The sequence below is a fragment of the Argopecten irradians genome, chromosome 8, assembly GCF_041381155.1.
Source record: "Argopecten irradians isolate NY chromosome 8, Ai_NY, whole genome shotgun sequence".
In the NCBI taxonomy this organism is placed as follows: domain Eukaryota; kingdom Metazoa; phylum Mollusca; class Bivalvia; order Pectinida; family Pectinidae; genus Argopecten; species Argopecten irradians.
Window position 1 is genome coordinate 20,669,323 of NC_091141.1, and position 20,074 is coordinate 20,689,396.

General features: G+C 35.9%; 1 protein-coding gene across 4 annotated transcripts in view; it reads right to left on the reverse strand.

Annotated features, from left to right (window-relative positions):
• Nucleotides 1–3,319: 3,319 nt before the first annotated feature.
• Nucleotides 3,320–20,074, reverse strand: part of LOC138329637 (lactadherin-like) — a 63,702-nt gene continuing 46,947 nt past the window's right edge. For 3 of the 4 annotated variants that reach the window (XM_069276752.1, XM_069276751.1, XM_069276750.1), the window contains exons 3-12: nucleotides 18,943–19,148; nucleotides 14,290–14,412; nucleotides 13,846–13,984; nucleotides 13,580–13,720; nucleotides 11,572–11,744; nucleotides 9,776–9,859; nucleotides 8,387–8,531; nucleotides 7,786–7,833; nucleotides 7,125–7,406; nucleotides 3,320–6,826 (exon numbers count right to left, since the gene is read on the reverse strand). In XM_069276752.1, coding sequence (XP_069132853.1) covers nucleotides 6,546–6,826; nucleotides 7,125–7,406; nucleotides 7,786–7,833; nucleotides 8,387–8,531; nucleotides 9,776–9,859; nucleotides 11,572–11,744; nucleotides 13,580–13,720; nucleotides 13,846–13,984; nucleotides 14,290–14,412; nucleotides 18,943–19,148 — 1,622 coding nt within the window. In that variant the 3' untranslated portion in view covers nucleotides 3,320–6,545. The remainder of the gene's footprint in view (nucleotides 6,827–7,124; nucleotides 7,407–7,785; nucleotides 7,834–8,386; nucleotides 8,532–9,775; nucleotides 9,860–11,571; nucleotides 11,745–13,579; nucleotides 13,721–13,845; nucleotides 13,985–14,289; nucleotides 14,413–18,942; nucleotides 19,149–20,074) is intronic. The other variant, XM_069276753.1, reaches the window with a different exon arrangement.

Here is a 20,074-nt window from a genome sequence, read left to right on the forward strand (position 1 = left end):
AAAAAACCAATACGATTATAAATTTTAGGTATTGCTTAAGGAGTTTACCAACCAACTCTATCGCTACCACCTTTGTAAATATTGGACAATACCTATTTGTGTGAAAAGTATGAGCGCTGAATTACAGACGTTTATACCTTATGAGCGCTTGGTTCATTTCTTCTTGAATTCAAATCACAAATGAAATAGGGTGATTTATTTTCATTCCCCGACTTTGGGATACAATGTTGACTTTTCTGATTATATGGCATTCTTCATGGTTTCATGGTTCTTTAACTGCCGAATATTATTGTACAGGTTTACGTCCTCAAAAAGGATAACACATCAAATTAAAAAGAAGACACACTGATACTGTATCTATAATCTGTTGCTGAAAAAGCTGAAAATTTTGATAAAAATGGCAAAAAGGTCGTTATAAAGAGTCCATAACACGGTAACCTATTTATAAGCAATACGGTCATTATGTAAGCTATAATTATATAATTAACTACTTACCTAATAGTGTAGTGAGGGACACTGATCAATTACTTAGTACATCAGGTTCAACCACGGACCGACAGGAAATACGCCGCGGTAATATTAATTATAGAAATTTTATTAGCGTATATCAGTACAATTCTGGAACAGCAATCACCGTGAATGATTTATCAAAGTTGTGACACCTCATCGTAAAGGGTTACATAAATAGATGATCTTACTTCTGTTGATTGTGTGATTGTCATTGAGTTTTGTCGTACGAGTGACGAAGGTTACGGCGACATTTTTGTGGGAGCAGTGTTCCGCCTGATCGGGATGGTTAACGCTGAATTGACAGCTTCACATAGACAGTGATTTATCTTTTGTTTTCATGCTAAACATGTTAAATCGCCGTCGGTTACAAACACATTGGGGACTCTTCGGTTTATTGGCCTTAGTGATTTAACTTGTGGTTACGTTAACTGTGGAAAAAAACCGTGTTCAATGATTCTGGTCCCTGTGAACCCGTGGTCAGTGCACGAATTCCCTCCAAAGAATAGTCATCAAATCTACAGCAATATTTTGCTATCGCAACAGAATCTCTGATACTGAAAACAAAGAGTAACTGTCAAACCAGCAACGTCAATTTTAACAGGTGTTGAATAGTTATCATATGGAAATAGAATGTTCGGGGTCTGTTTCTCCTATCTACATTCGAGTAATTGGCGATCCTATAGCAGCTTGGTTGTTTATGATAAGTTATTTAGTTGTTGTTTTTTCAGTAGTAGTTTCCGCACAATATTTTTCGAGGTTTTCAACCTATCTCGTTGTAATGTTACAATATCCATTATCACTTGTATGTGACTACTTAACTTCCATACTGTATGGGAAACGTAATGAATTCTATTTCGTTATTGTGCCACCTACATTTCGTGATGTTATCATATTCTTACACATAATACATAACTTCTGCGAATCGTCACGATATCATGGTCTGCCTTGGTTTTACGAACAATGATTTTTACCTTTCCTTTCCTTTGATTATATTTACGTCCTATGTAACGGAATTCTTGCCCCATTTATGGCTTTTCATTCCACTGAGGCATGCCTCCAGGGACAGAGTAACTTTTGCAGTCACATAATACTACTAAACCAGTCGTCCCACTCTATTTATGTTGAGCGCCAAGTAGTCGAGTAGAAGAAACAACCACATTTTTTAAGACTATGATGTGTAGCGGCCAAGTAAACCAAAAGCATTCCTCACAGGGGCGAGCGCCCAAACTTCAAGCCAAACGCGAGACAGTGTCAAGGGAAACGTTATGAAGAAGAAAATCATTTAGGAGGAAAATATGATATTTTGTGCAATGAGCCGTCATGGAAGGACGTTTTTGTTTCACTTGTTGCGTAGAGGTCATGAACCCGGATAATTCAATAATTATAGAGTCGAGATCGAGAGAGGTCGAGTCAATGGAAATAATTGACCTAAAGTTGAACAGATATCAGATGCCAAAATGAGAAATAAGCAGAACAGTGGATGAAGGGCCGAAGGGAAGACATGGTCAGTCGAACCCCCATCATTTTTTTGTTACATTAGGTTATTTGTTCAGTTACTATATTTATATCGCCATAATAAAAAACTACATGTATGTACGGTATCACACACGAATAAAGAAGTCTTAAAGAAACCCTTAGTCAAAATGAATATTTTTATTCCCGCGCCTATCTTTCATTTCAATTTAATCACTTTCATCTGGATAAATTACCTCTGGCTAAATTAGATAGTTTTACTTCATTCACGTGTATTCACAGAGAATACAAAACATCAAAAGGTAATTTTCTGTTAGAAATGAAACGTGAAATGTTTCTTGTTGAAGATTAAACGAAACTGATCTCATAAAGTTATAATTGGAGACTTCTTTTTATGTCAGTTATAACATAGCAACGCTTTAATATTTTAGTCACGTACGTAACGAACAGAATCTGGTGTTGTTTACTAGATGATATCCTACTAAAATATTTTTATTGAAATATTCATTGACAAATGTCGCGGGTTTCTGAAATATATTTTCTTGGCTGGAATTGTATATATATTTTGAGAATTATTGATGTCATCTCTAACCATATTCTCTTCATTACCACTTGTTGGTACTGGGATTGCAAGCTGGTTGTCTCCTGCATTGTAAATACTATTTATATAATAAATATATATTATATTTTTCTATAATTTATTCTATCAGTGGAACCTTTCGTGACTGTGCCATTCAAGAAGAAATCAGTAATAATGTAAAAGATATTTTGTATTACTATGCTGTTCTAAAGTCACATAGTTAGGTAATGGACGCTGGTATCATTGGTATCTTTGTCAACCTCAAGTATTAAACGTTATATTATACAGAGATGAAAATGGAAAAGTTTTTTTTGGAAAAGGCTGAAATTTATTTTTGGGGGAAATTATATGGAATTACAGGTACCAGGAACCTATTTTCTGAAAGTCAAAAAGGCTGAAATCAGCCAATTGGCTGAACATTTTCATCCCTGTATATTGTATTGTTTGTCATTTCCTTAACATGAGTTTAAATCTGTTTTCGTACGTTTTTATTAAAATATCAATTTTTTCATTCTTGATCCATCTGTCCCATTGTGGTCCACGGACTATTCCATGGAATTTCTTTTTGTACATACAGCCAAAACTCGTTTACTGGAAGTCAATTACTTAAAACTGTCGAAGTAGTCTTTTCCTGAATGAATAAATGATGGAACGTGTGATCGACACAACAAGGTTCTCCTGTAATACGAGTTCGAGTAAACGATGTTTAACCGTATACACGTCGCATTCTTTCAGTACAAAAATAACAACACGTGATTTGAGTTTTTTTATATTATAATTAAGTAACATTTTGTACACCCGATAACAAGATATAACAGTTCTGTCTGAAAAGCGTCATACAGGAAGGGTCCTGGGGTCAAAGTTCATAGGTCACAACAGTCAAACAAATACAGTTAGAAAGTCATTCTTCTATCAGAGGGTCTATTTCATACATTAATTTAAGAATATCAAATGTAAATGCTTATTTAGGCAATACAGAGTACCGAACGTAAATGTATCTAATCATAAGATATTCCATTTTTGTGATTCAATATTTGAAATTCCATTTTAACAACCAATTACCGAAAGACAATATGATATCGTCAGAAGCACTTATGACGTATTTGGAATATTCTTCGGTCCTTAAAGTGTAGAAATAGAAATGGGTAAGACGTAGCACTATTGGGTCAACGAGTTCAGGTATTACATACATTTATACTAAATATTTTGAGTAAGAAATAGACTGTGTTTGTAACACGATATCAATGTGACTACAGAAATAAAAAAACAGTATCCCTCATATGAAAGGAGGGACTAGTCGTTATCGTAAAATGATCACATGGAATCATTCATTTAGTAGACATTTTTATGTCATTCGATAGAGCATGACAATTGGTATACAAAATTCTGATAATATTAAAATGCTGTAGAACCTTACTCTTTAGGGACGATTTGGATATTTTTTCAGTTTTGGTGAAAAGTTTGATTTTTTTTTTTTTTCTTGTTTGCTAATGTTTACCAAAAGATTTCATTTTAAATTCAATTAGCTATACAAACCAAGAAATGTTCTATTACAAAATCCTATTTCTGTGTCTGTCCAAATCGTCCTTAACACAATAATGCGAGCGAGGGTATTTCGGCACTAAAGGGTGTGTTAGTCATACAGGTATGGGCTTCACAGTTAAATGTATGAGAATTCTTCTTCATCGGATATGACACGAAATTTACAAAACCAATATGTTCCTCTCTCACTACTCGGAGGGATATCGCCACGCAAATGCTTCAATTTTAGCTTCACACAGACCCGCAGTTGGAGATGGTCACATTCAAATGGGTTTAAAAAACAACCACTTTTATTTGATATTTTTGGAAATTAAAATGATACTGAACAATTCAAAAATATCAAATTAAATTCTAATTGTTTTTACTCTTAATTTCCGCACCGAACTGAAGCATTTGTGTGATGATTCCCATTAACACACAAGCAACTAGCACTCAGACATGCGCAGTGACGATTATGAATAAATATAAATAATATCGATAACAATAACCTATTTACAAGCCTTACTAGGATAACCGTACAACAGTATTCAGTCCATACACTAGACGCTATCTCAGTTATATACAAATTACTATTCAGAGGAAAAGATCAATTTTCAATATCACTCGCACAGTTTTGAAAAAGGCTTCCAAAAAGGCGCGAATCTGTATACGTTTACTAAACGTCATTTTGAGTGACGTCATAGATAGGTTACAGATTCGTGCAGATTTAGAGAAGTCTTGTTCAAAATAAATTAATATACTTTCATTCGTTATCAGTTACATATATAACTCACACAATGGATGACAGAGTGTGACGTCACCCATTTTTATTTTTTGTATAACACTGTTATAGTGTTAAATGGCCTCGTAATGTCACAACACACAGTAATACCGTACATTGCTAGTGGCATATATCAATAGGGTGACATTGTACCTCAAATTATTCTTTATATATATGTTCCATACATATTTATACATTGCGCTGATGACATCGATACACTTTGTCGTATAGGATGGTCACGTTACCGTCATGTGACTGATCACGTGGTATTATGCTGTATATATGATAGTACATACCCTGACTACAAGTGACCGGTATTTGCGGGTATGGTCAGACTGATAATGTCGTCATGTTCTGCTCTAGAAGCACGTGAAGTTATTGTAGAAAAATATGTGTAAAAGACATTCGAGATTCGGATAACGATGATGTAAAAAAACAAATGCATTTATGTTAAACTTTGGAGAGGAAACATTATATAGAAACATGTTATACCTAATTCCTCTTACTAATACGACACTGCGAATTGTATATAGACTGGTAATACGGTTATAAATGAGTTGGTCATCTGCTGTCCCAATATCCGTTAGTTCTGCGCATGCTCACATATGATGACGAATCACACACGTGACCTTTATACGGCGTACATAACTGACTATAGTTGTTTACCTACAATGGAATAAGTATTAAATATATAGCACGAACGCTAATCCAAACTCAGGTTGAGTCGGCTTTGAAAACGTGGCATACGAACGTCACGTGATTCTTTGTAGTCACAGGCACTTTAACTACTGGCATAAGTTTGTTTTTTGTATTTGATACAAACACCTATATATCTGTTCCTTTGGTACAGTAGGGATATCACCGTGTCGCGTGCCTTATATAACACACCTGTAGGCACGAAATGCTTCCATTACAGTTACCACATGGCACCTTTGTACCTGTGCCCACATTTGTTATGTGCACAATTGTGTGTACTTGCACATCCGTGTCAGTACACACGTGTAGATGGCCTAGAACAATAATCACATAGCACCACATCATATTGTACAATCCACCTAGGGCTATCACACCGTCATATTTCGACGTAGAATCGTCCGGTTCTGTGGCGTCTACCCTGTATGGCAGATTACGTGTCCATGAACCTCACACCGAAAGTTAAGGCGCGTTCAACGGCCGTCAATGTGTAATCCTGGTCACCAACAAATATATCTGTTGCTAGGATAACTTCATCCATTCTTCCATCCCGGCGCACGCAGACAGAATGCTCCGAACGCCGAACAAAAGACTCCATAATGGCGAACACCGACCATTTTCCATGCTGGCGTTTCACACTAGGATTCTTTGGATGAGTGTTGGTTCTCTCAGAACCACGCGCAGAGTTTGTGTAGTCAACATACTGGCCAGACGGTGGTTAAATACTTAGACTGAGAGGCCAATAATGTCAGTCTGCCATCAGTGTAAGGTGGTGGGAAACATCAATGCTGTTTAGTCCTTCTAAAGTACGCCATCAACCCCGGCCAACAAACTCCGCCGGCCTGCAGACCACAAGTTAGTATCTCTACAGATGACTGGCAGTATTGTTTTAAATAATTGTCTTTCTCCAAATCAGAACCATGTTTATGTTCTGTTTGAAGTCTATCACAATGAGTTTAAATGATTCCTGACATATGGGAGTATCAATCACGCGTACACCATCACTTCACATAATACGGCACTAAACAGCCTGCTCCAACTATTGGACGCTCCCCAGGCCTCCACCAACACATACCGTCCGTCCTGGGGACGCACACACTGCACGTGGATTTTCTGAGAGAATAACGCGCCGTTTATTTTGGACACATAGCCACACATATTTCCCGAAACACTTGAATCATCCTCACCCTTTGATTTATCGTCCACATATATTATAAGTCGGTCTAGGTTATTCATCATCTCATCTTTATACGGCGTGCCGCCTTCCGCTGAAACAGCAGGAAAAGATTATTCAATTATCGGTGAAAATAAATCCTTAGAACTATAAACGTTTGAAAACCAATATACAGAATGCTAAAAAATGTATCTAAGCCTAATTCAAATTGATGGCTATATATGGCATAAATAATTCCACAGAGATTATGTGTAATTTTCTGTCTGGTCTTTGAATGAACAAATGAAGTCAACGTACTTTTTACATTGGGTTTTTTGGTCAAAGACGCTAAACCTATTCCTTATTTATCCATTATTCCAACACTATTGCCTGGTATTTTGCGGTATACTTACTTGATTCTAATGCCGTCGTGTCCCCATCTGTCTCGGTGTTGGTGCCTTCCTGCCAGGTGTAGATGACCACCCCGGAGATGGGGTTTATTTTACCGATGTCCACCGTCCAGATCGGGTTATCTCCGTATAGATTATCAAGGATCGTACAACTAGAGAGACTCACGTCTATCCGTCCGTCAACAGCACGCGACGCATGCCCGTGGACGATCCTATTCCGGATGTGACGTTTGTAATGGCGTTTACTGTTGATCCAGGCTTCCTTTTTGTATGCCAGGTTTTCAACTACAAAGGGAGCAACACATTCATTAGGAAATATCCTTACACATATCGTGGCATAAGTGTCATATGGAAGTAAATGCGTTCTCTATTTTGTAGGAAAATGTTATTGCATTTGAACAATTTTTATGGTGGTAAGTCATTGGTGGTCAGCAGGAACCATCGAGTAGTATATTTCAATTTATACTTTTATACTTCTGTTATTATTGACCTATACACAATGAATACGAAACCATAGACCAATACTGTTTTTTCTGTTCCTTTTATAGTTCTTGTGTTCTTTAAGGTTAATTTCTTTCAGTTTGGCAATAGTTTTCTTTTATTCAGAAGAGAAAGTTTGAAAAGAATTCTGTGCCAAGCTGAGCAAAGAGAAGCTAAGACTTACCACATGGCGTGTCCTCATTAACCCTCATGAAGGCGTCCCCACATCCGCCTGTGTATGACACAAAAGATTAGTAAGTATAGTAAGTATAACATCGTGGATGACGTAAGACTAGAGACTACATAACTAGGTCACTAGATTATAGGACACTTATTTATGTAACAGAAGATTAAGGTAGGAACAATCCAATTGTTACAAGTAACAGATACATATTTTCTGATACATATTTTCTCCAGGCACAAACAAAAACATTATACAATGTAGATTATTGTGACCTTTGAAGCGATGCCCAATAAATTCTCAAATATCTACATGATTTATACTAAAAGTTCATTTGAAGGGCAATGAAAGACTACGCTGCTGATAGCTGTAACAAAGGCGAGCATGTCTGTTTAATGTGGCGAGGTACAGAACACACGGCCGAAGTAAACGATAAACAAACAACTATCTATTCTACAGAAATGCAAATAAGTTTCGTATGATCTACGCTTCACTTGTCCCCATGTGTTTACAATGAATTTATATGTATATCGTGGACAGATATGACCATCATTGGTACGTTACGGTCCAGTGAACACACTTCATTGGTCATTGTGTTACCTACCTGTGTGGGGACATCCGTACAACCCGACGCGCATGCTTATCTTGCCATGCCATTCCAGAGGGTGGAACCGGATGTAGCGAGCGACGAACGGGGAGTTGATATAGTGAATTCTCGCCGTATCTTTATCGCTATTGCCACCGAAAAGCTGAAATATTATGGAAACCATTGCAATTAGTGAATGTATAGTTTATAGTGTATATAGCAGTGCACTGGTGCTGAGGTCCTAATCCTAGTGTGCGCATGTGCCGGTGCATTCTACTTCCGGTCTCTCCATGCGTACTGCCGGAAGTGTAGAAGAATCATGCTCCGGGATTTCAAACAGTCAACAAACACGTGCAATGAATGTTGCCAGACAACAAATCAAGTGCGCTACTTGGAAGGCAAAATTTGACCACGTGTTCGAATGGCGGACTAATATTTGGACATAGATATCAGAAAGGGAGGTTTTCCTGCACATGCATTTGATACCAGAGTGTTAGGTTCAGTTATATTAATATCGTTAGATAGAGAAGGCTGGACAGAATGTTCCAGTTAGTACAAATGATTTGGATATGATTACAGGAAGTAGACATGCAATGTTAAGGCAGTGGACATGCACGCATGCAATGTGATATGAATGTTATTATTTCCGGGCTTGTCATTCGTCCGGACCACCAATCAAGAGAGAGTTTATCAAACAATTATCGACCATCATATATGGTGCACGTAACAAGCTAGCTTGCAGACCGTGATGTGCTTAAAATTCAAATTTCATCCACATAGTGTATAATATTCCATGCGTACAGTTTTACATTATTCACTAAAACTATGAAAGTAATGAATTTCATTTTCAAGCATTACTTTGAAGAAAATATTCTATGAATCGACAACAAAACTACGCTGTCTTATTTCACTAGCTGCCGAAATCTAATTGGTTCTAAATGGTTTCATTGTTCAACTTGATTATGTTTCGAAATTAAAAAAAATCAATCATTTTTTAAACCAGAAAAGCATGCTGAACAATAATACCAATATACTAGTTGTTCATTATTTACTATGGATATCTAAAACGTTTTTCTTAATGAATTATCCGGCAGTGCCATCTGTGGTTGTACATACCATTAGTAAGAGGGCGTTCCTGCTTTTAAGAAGATTCTCACATCTTAACGTATTACCATTACATAGTGTATGGCCATATATTTAGCTAGAAAATGGGTTAAACAAAACATATTAAAGATGACGAACATCAAATATAATGAAAGAGGAAATCTTAGTCCTCTAAAATATTTTCTCCAGCGAATCGTTAATGTAAACAGAAATAAACGGAACGACCCGAAAAGTAATAATATGTAAATCCACAGTCACCAAAGTTCAGTTGGAAAAGAGCGCCACCTGTGGGTTAGTTCTTACCAGGCCATCTTCGGTATATATGTCAGGTATTAATATCGGGCGAGATGAGTTAATCCCCGTTTTCCATAACCACGGATTCTGAGGCTAAAAAACGAAGATTGGCAGTTGAGCATGTTGATAGAAATTCCAGATATACCCTCAATCAGCGTCTAGTAGACATTGTAACATTATTCTCCATAAGGACCGGACTTGGAGGAAGGCATTATGAGCCAGCTTTGGAGGTTAAACTGCATTAATGTTACAGTGGTATTCCATTGGTAGTTAAAAGGTTAAATGTGATGTGTGACGTTATAGCGACAATTTGGATCTTGTAACTTAAAGCAAAGCACACTTAAAACATTATTATTAATAATAATAATTTCTTACTTAGCAAATTAAATCATAAATAAGCAACAGTTTGGACAAATTGTTAGGAATTAAATAAACAATATACAAATGTATAACAACAGGAAATTAGTTGTGTATTAGACTCTGTGGGTAGTAAGCCTGTTATAATGATCCGAGTTAAGACTCCATGTGGAGATGATGATGACGATGATTATGATGATGATGACTGTTGTATGAGATAGGAGATGATATCAATGCATGTTCTAACTGTCCCTACAACACACCTGGGGTACGACCTACAGTTATATACCCCTCTACAACACGCCGTAATGGCTATGTTAGGAGGCTAAGTCTATTGTTCTAGTATCACTAACGCACACTCTCTCAGGTAAAACAGAAAGTGTGTCAATATAGTAATATTATTATGTTATTATCAACAAAAATGTTTATTCACCAGAGGGAAACATTGTGTGTTATTTACAATGTGGTATAAACCTGTGTAATATACAATATAATTTGTGTTATTGTACTGTATAGTAGAACCGGATGTTATTATACAATACAAATTAAATTGTAAGTAGACTGTGTACATTTGTATCGTTAAACCAACACACAACATTATATTTAATGTGAATCCGTGTCAAACCCTCAATGTTATTAACAATATATCCATTAGTTACATATTATTAAAATATATAATTATTATGTAATATATAAATGTCACCCAATATGTAATGTTAAGAGTGAACGTTAATTACAAAGATTAAACGTTAATCAAAATACATGTGCTTTTCAAAGTATCCACGGGGCTTGATATTCGGTGTTGAAAATCACGTGTTCGACACGTTCAGTTTTATATTCAGTGCACGTGACGACAAAATGTTAGGTGATGGTTACGTTGCCATCATGTGACAACAAATGCGATGGGTGATTGGTTATGTGCTGAACTGACATAATGACCCCCTCGACTGAAATTCGTTTGGTGATAAAACATGAAAATATATTTTTGAATGTTGTCCAATGATCCAATGTGAAAAGAAAACATCATACAACAAACACAGAGAATTTTACAGTAAAATGAAAGGTAAAACATGATATTCAGTAAGAATTGTAATCCATGTGACTGAATCAAAGACAACAATAGAACGAGAGTATGGAATGAAATAGATCAGATCAATGGACTAAATATGAATGACTTCATTTCAATATCATAAAATCATTGTAGAACGACATCAAATGTAATAATGTAAATCAAATGTAATAATGTAAATGTAAACAACACAAAAATTAATGACGTAGATGTTTAACCATACAAAATAATGACGTGGATGTTTAACCACACAAAATAATGACGAAAATGTTTAACCTCACAAAATAATGACGTAGATGTTTAACCATATAAAATAATGACGTGGATGAGAACCATACAAAGAGTAATGACGTGAACAACACAGAGAGTGATGACGTACCCGAGGCTCCGTGTGCTGTGGGTCCTTGTACTTGTACCAGAAGAGCGTGTCGTTGCTATAGGAGATTCTGTACCGAGTGACCCAGTGTTTCTTCTTACTGTCCGCTCGTCCTTTGGTGATGATTCCAGTAATAAGTGTGGGAGGGCCAACGTCGACTTGTAGCCACTCATTAGCTGTAATGAAACAATTTTGATTATCATCACAATACTCAAATAAACAAGAAGTCAACACTTCAGTCAATTTTACTTTGAAAGAAACTCTACTTTTTGTATGATTTCCAGGATAAAAATGGCACATTATTTACGACAGAGGATGAAGTCAAAAGGAATACAATATGAAATGAAATACCATAACCTAGATAGGATAAGGGTAGTTCAACTAATCCTCTACAAGGTTTCACGTAAATGGTTGTATGGTATAATGGTAACACTATAAATGTTGTTTATTCCGGGGAGTAATGATATCATATGGTACCAGGTATAACTATATAACGGATACGTCAGGTAAATACTCGGTATAAAGATTGGGTTTCCATACCGGGTATTGATGTGGTTAAATCTATTTACATATCTATAAACAGGCTGTGTTAACGGGGTACTCGGTCATAATAAACACGACTTTTATGAAGAAGGTGCACCAACAAAAGCCCATACAACTTTGCTTAATACTTAAAACTTGTCTTTCATTCAATTAATTCCCTGAGTCTATAAATATGTTTGAAAACTTTAAATCTGATGGAGGTGTCGGCTGGTAAACTGGTTCATATAACGTGGGACATACATAATCGTGCAGGTGCACGCTGAGATATAACAAAATTTAAATTGTATTTTCATGCATCTCAGTCACGTGCTGATCTTTTGAATCGTTCCACAAGATAAATTCTCCAAACCTTCAGCGTTTCTCCAGTATTGTAGTAATCTGTGTTTACGTATAATATCTATTGTCTGTGTGACCACCGGCTGCTCTATTTCAAACATATTTTATATCTGTACCGAGATGCCCCCTACTTTTGTTGTGTATATTCATCCGCACACCCTGATAAAAAGTCCCCAATATTTTATTTCCTGTTAAACAATGCCATGTGTAGAAGTAGATTTATAAAAACGGTAACGAGGTTACAAACATGCGTGACACTGGGAATACCTTTCACACATCAATAAATACACCATCATCGGAACGTTAACCAATTAAGTGCTCATTGTTGACGGGTACACTAGTTTCAATTACAGATCTGCGAACCAACACCCTTCTGACAAGTTGAGTTAGGCTGAGGACCTGTGTGTGTATTGTCTGGTAGAACCCACCACCTACCACTATCACCACTACACAGTGGCACAAGACAACAACATTCCTGAAAGACCTCATGCAAAAAGTCCTGAGACCGGAGAAGAGATGGCCGGTAAGATAAGTACAGATGGTTAGGTGCCCAGCCATCATTTGTCAGGGAACCATTGTCTTAACCAACCAGATCACTACTAGATGCTCCGATATCCTATCGCACCAAAAATATTTCTCGTTCAATGGCTCATGAAATCATATTATTCTCTATAAAACCATCGCCGGAGTAATTGTGTCGACGCGCAACATATTAATGAACCAGATATAAGTCCACCGCCTCACTCATTTAACTAGAGAATTGAAACGTAATTTTCTCTCTAATGTGGTACTGATCAAAGTAATAATTAATCTGGCTCGTTACCGATATCAATCATCATTATGTTCATCAGTCACCATCCCTACGTATAATAGTTTAAACAATGGTAAGTGGCCTTAACATAGGACGAACAACTTGTGAGACAATATCAAATGATAAACTTATGACAAAACCAGCAGAATCATCTCTCTTTTTATCATAAGGACAATACGATTCTCCAAGTGATATTGGCGTGTTTTGCCACAGAAATCACGTTTAACTTTTGGTTTCTTTTCGACATTTACTTTTTGTATGGTATCCTCTGTCTATTGTCTTTACTAGCCATTGTTTTCTAGGTTGATAACAATAACTTACTGTTGCTGTGTTTAGCACACCAGCCCTTGTTGCTGAGTACGGTACCATCACTAGGTTGACAGGAACTCTTCCGCCGGTTTTTACCGGAGGAGGAGGCGGTGATCCGCCCATAAGGAGGGAGGCCTATATATTCCTTACATACTGAAAACGAGAAAAACAATCGAGTTTATAAAAAAGAACACCAGTAATGAATGCAAATCTTTTGTAAATATTCAGAATTAGAAGATAATAAACTGCATGTAATTTATTTTTAACAGGAAACTCACATTGACAGCCTTGGACCTCGACACGCATGCTCGGATGTCTATGCCAGGCTACCGTATGGAACTTGACATATCGAGCCAGGATTGGTCGGTCCAGGTACACGTGCTTCACGGAGTAAGCGTCCGTGTTACCCTCCAGGACCTGAAATTTGTAAAATGTTATCTTAATTACGTAATTACGCCTTAAATTCAAAAGGCAATGCTGTGTTAACAAAATGTCGCTCGATCCAATTTGTTTTATTGAGTAATAATTAAAATATGTACAGAATACACTTAAACAGTGTGAATATTTTAAATTCAAAACACAAGACAATCTATAATATTATGAATATTTTACTATAAAATTATATTTTATATCTTTATATTTATTTTTCATATCTTACAACGCTTTGTTTTCAGTGTTGATTACTACTTTACCAGATAACTACGGTTACCATGGTAACTTACCCTGTGGTTGCCGTACTGGTCGGTGACGTACTCTTCGTTATAATCGTCCATACTGTAGGATACTTTGAATGACGTCACCCATTCTTTTCCGTCACCACGACCTTGAATCATCACACCGGTCACCTGTAACATGACAAGGTCAGAAAATAGGTCACTCTTTTATCACTCTATTTATCAGAACATTGTAATTCAGTTAAACAAAAATTTATTTCAATACTAAAATGAAATAGGAATGAACAATCGAAGAATAAGCGGAAGATGTCAATCGCCACATTCGCCTCTAGAGAAATTAAGATATGCCAGGCCTTTTTTTCAAATATACCATTGTTGAAAAGAATGTGCGATGCAGTTCTATAATGGTTTATGGCTATTTTAAGTATTTTTACTCCTTAAGTATTACATAGAATATTTCTTAAACTATAATAACTCAGAATTATGTAATAAATACTTTTAAATTTATATTTAGCCTTGAACGTTCACCGATACGTTACTAGAGACGGCTGTTCATTCCAGTTTACTAATGTATTTACGTAGGTTTGATATCTTATTAGGTATGTAGCTAGGATCATTCTGTACCTAATGTTACCCAAAGTAAAATATTACAGTACACCACGCCATCTAATTAATGCAAATGAATGAGATACGTCAGGACATGTTTGATGTCCTCAACGATTCTAATTTTATCGAATTTAATCCTTTACGACAACGGAGTTGTCTATTTAAGACATTAAACATCTCATCTCGTAAAGACGTGGAGACGCAGTTGTATTTAAATGACGCTATTTTCTTACATTATACAATTTTTACAAAGTTTTAATTCTGTTGCATTCTTCAGTGGCATATCTTGAGACATTTGTTCATTAAGATATTTGAGTGTCAGCTTGTGTCATAGTCAGACAAAGCTGTATAATTAGACGAAATATTACAGCCATGGAAAAGTTCCATTTAAAATTCAATAAGGGACGCATATAATGTCTAATTATTTGTGTTATTTGATTAGATGATAATGTAGAAAATGTAGAAATCTGTGTGAGTGATTTATACACATCAGAGAAAACGTTGACAGCATTTACACCTGGTAAATATGTTATCATATCCTAAAATTAAGTACTTCCTGTCTACAGGTAAGATGTTCACAGGTGAGACGGATATATTACCAAATGGGATATGGCATTTATATAAATAATTCCAATTACTGCGTGTGTCATTTTATAAATATTAAATTGGATCATAAAACTAATTCCCTAGACTAGATGTGTGTATAGGAATTACATCTCCCCTACACGGATTTATCAGATATATCAGGTAGTTATTAGTGTGTGTATGTAGTGTATGGTATAATTAGCTATTATAGACCCTTTGTCTGTACATATACCCGTCACCTGGGCCAGCTGAGCGGAGATAACTTATCCCTACTGGGCTTCACTGTCTGGGGAGTCCCCCCAATCATAATCTGGGGTTGATCTGGGCGGGACAAAAGATCAGCCGTGAAGTTGAAGGAATTTCGTGACATTTAAGTCTACCTTCGAGTCACATCGTCTACTGATTGTATCAGATTCCTAAAACAGCGACCTGTTTGTGTCATCGGGGAAATCCTCATTTAAAATTGTCTCTAATATCCTAGAGTGTTGTGTATGAAGTATAATACATATTGATATGGCTTGTAATCACTAGGAATGCTCGGTCCTCTCGCTATAAGTCATACTGTCACTCCTACAAATGGCTGTGTTTTAGACCACGTAATCCCTCTATCTTACACGGGACTAGGTCATTTTTCAGAAACATGAGACGATAAAGGTGTATGGGTTAATCTAGATTTCACTTGTCAAATGTTTTAATTGTGATTTTAGTATTATCTAAACATGTCAACTAAAGCCTTATGATGATGATTAAAGTGTTATTACTTGTCTGAGGAATCATAAAGTATTATATTGCCTAGACTAGTCTATGTCAATAATCATTTCACCTGTCAAACACATCCGACGGTTATGTTTATAATTTCCCTAACTTACCAATACACTTGAAGCCCGTGCCAATCTACTGTTGTGTAAATATGGCTATAACTTTGCCGATTTATCTACGAACCCTAAATAACATTTACCTGTACTGATACGGAATCTATCATTCATTACAGGTGTTACTCGAATTAACATTAATATATGTTTATGTATGTAATAAGGTACTGGACAGGCGATAGTATAAGCAAGTGATTTAGATAGAACCTAATATATCGACCAGGTCGCCTTTTTGTCTATCGTGGAACAGCCATGGGGAAAATTGTTCTTTTACAAGGTGAAGATAAGTAGCGAAAATGAGTGTTTCTGTCATATTCTATATATCAACATCAATAATGATAACGAGATTATGATAGGGAATATGGGTGGCGTGGGAGTAAGCATCACAGGTAAATATCGACAACAATTTCCATACGTTATAAAAGGTAGTTATCTAAGAATAGTAGCAGGTGGAACAGTGATGAAACACCAGTATCATCCTGTAGGATATGATCTCTAGTCATGTGACTATACCAGCCACTCACGAATGCTGGCTCTGTCTGAATGATAATAACGAGATACTAGCATTTTATTTCCACTATCGATATGTCAGCTGATTGTTTCCTCAGTAAATATTTTCTGTCAAAAGAAACTATTCCTATTGTTAAAAGTTAGACACAATTTCACACCTAAACTGGGCCGCTTCTGGTTGTATTGACAGGGACTTTGTTAGGAGTTAAAATATGCAGACATTTAGAGGATGATCTTGGAGAGACTTGCTGGAGGGCAGGTATGCCGGATACTTCTGCTCAATGACTTAGCGTCATCCACTTGGTCTATCCATTTTGAAGTAAAACCTCGGTAACCTGACGAAGGTATCAGCTTTTTCTATTGAAGACGAGAAGAGTTTATTCATTTTTCCGTCTAGGGTAAAGTTTAAGATAAATCTATAAGATACAGCTGTGGTTTCTTATATACTATTCTGACCCTAATTTACATAAACATGGGTTCCGTTTGGCGCGTGACGTACATATGCGTCGTTAAATCATACATTATTTGCATTTTTATGACGCAATCTTTTTTCATGTTTTTAACACTGATGATTTTATTACATGTGCTTTTGCTGTGCGATATTAATAAAAAGTGTACATTATTTTTCTGAAATGAATTTTCAAATTGCGAACTTTGACAACACAGCTGACAAATTTCAAATTGAAATGACTCTCCTAACGAACTTGAGACTATTTCCCCCCTAAACGACATTAATCTTTTATCCTTTTCCATATATAAGAATTATGAACCTATGTAACAAATACCGTTATCAATATAATCTGAGAAACAGAAATCTGTTTGATGAGCTAATGTTTAAGATGCTCCACCGCTGACAAATGGTATTTTTTTACTATCAAAAACAGGAGCAGACGATGTAATAATTTTCTTCCGGTGCAAAAGTTACTTATTTTATATCATAACCAACATTGAAAAATTTGAGCTTCTAATTTTACTTCAAGTTAAAAATATGAAAAATAATTAATTGCATCCCGAAAACATTCCGTGGCACTATATTCTATATGTAATGAAGTACCATGCACCAAAGGCGAAATAAATTATTTTATATTATTTTTTGTGTTAATTGTATACACGATTAAACACAAATTATTGTTCGAATGATGAATATCATTTATGCTCTGTCGACGGTGGAGCATCTTTAAGTTACTGTTGCTATAAACCCTGTTATCCCCTTATTATATTCACGAACTAAGCATAAAAGCCAGAGTTACATCTCTGTGTGGAGTTAATAGTAATTAATAATTAGCGGGTTATCATGGAGATTCACAAATGTCACCTAGTATTACCCTCTGTACGGGAGAAGTCCTGGCACACCACCAAACGCTTGATTGCTATTTAAGAGCTGCCACGTTCGGTTCATCAACACTACTTGTTCTTCAAACAGATCTAACTATAACCGTATCATCACCAGCACAGCATTTCATCAACAATGTCGGGCTAATTTCGCTTACAGTTTGATCTTTTATTTATGTATTGTACATAGTTTACAAGAGTTAGGTATATTTTATTGCGGACTACATACTTCAATAATATTAATCTTCTAGTTTATCCTTCTGAAGCTGCACGCATAAAGAAAATGACTTTTTTTCTTTCATGTCCAGCTTGGTTTCGGGTATGCGCTCGATTGTGTTTGAGATAAGTTTTTACCATACATCACAAAGGGTTTTATGTATTTATTGTATTTTACATATTTGTTGATCTGACTATGCTAAAGATACTCTTTATTGTTTACCAGAGAAGGTAAACTACAAAACACCTTCAAGTCATTTATGTACATATTTTTTTATTTCATCCTACACCACTGAGTGTGTCTGAGATATGTTTTACCTTTCCTCACAAGATACCACATCGCTCTGTGTACATATTTGGTTATCTAAAAGTGCTGACATCTACAGATAATCTGCCGTATGTGGTAGGTGATCTGCATATAAAGTAGCATGCTATATGCTTGTGCACCCATCAGACATAGGTATGACGTGACGTAATTATATAAATAAACCGCCGAGTACTCTGTGAAGTATTTATCAACAAGCATTTACATAACACTGAATATTCTTTGATCAAGGTGAGTTGTGCGCTTTGTACTTACCCGGGCAGCGACTCCCAGGTCGATTTTCAGCCATTCGGAGGAGGATTTGTATTTAGCACACCAGCCGTATTTATTTGGGAGGTACACACGTGCATATTTGACGTCACATTTTCTATCCCAGGGTTTCGGGTATGTCGAAGACGCCGTCACCTGCCAGTCTTTGATTTCCCCGGTTATCATACCAAGGGGGCCGATCTTTGTACACACTAAAACAATTAATATAAATCAGTGAAACAAAACAATGTCAAACAAACAACAAATAAAATAAAAATAAATAAATAAATAATATGGCTTAATATGAATAAAATAAATATATGATTAAGAAAATTGTTTATTTGAAATAGTAAATCCGATGTAACAATCTTAAGAAAAACTGTCTCTATTTAATAAAAAAACAACATCCGACATTTTTAGTAAATGTATTTAACATTCATAACATTTCTATTTTTTTTTAAATATTTATATTTGATAACAATAACTTGCACGAGCCATCAATTGTTTATTGCTGTTTAACGTGATTTTCAATGACCTTATTGTTTATATGATATTTCTTTACCCCCTTTTGGTAATAGACAACCCTGACACCAGGCTGAACGGACAGTGGCCCCAGGGACCATAGTTACCCCCTATCTGCTTCGTCAGTCCTGATCGAGATGTCGGAGTCGTATTGTCAGGTATCAATACATCAAAATATCAGATAGTAAAGTGCTTAAGATAATAAAATCAGATTTGTCACGTGTTTTTGTTTTTGTTTTTTGTTGTTTTTTTTTGTTTTGTTTTTTTTTTAACTTAAAACACATTCAAAATTTCCAGTGCTATAAAAAGTAGCATGTGAAATCCCAAAGGAATTTTAAAAAGTTTTTTTCACAGAATAAGGAGCAAACTTTTTCTGTAATTATTTTTTCCGCCCTAAGAAAAATCAAATCAGCTAAACGAAACTACACAAAAAGAACGCGTTAATTAAAACGTTACAAAATAATTAGTCTGAAAATTTAATGTGAAGCAGTAAACTAACTTTCCGTGTAGTGCTTTAGGAGAACCGGTGGGCCCAGTTATAAAAACATATGTTTCTACTAAAGTGAGGAATTAGGAGCGGATTTTAAGTGATATGTAAGACTACACTATCAGTCGA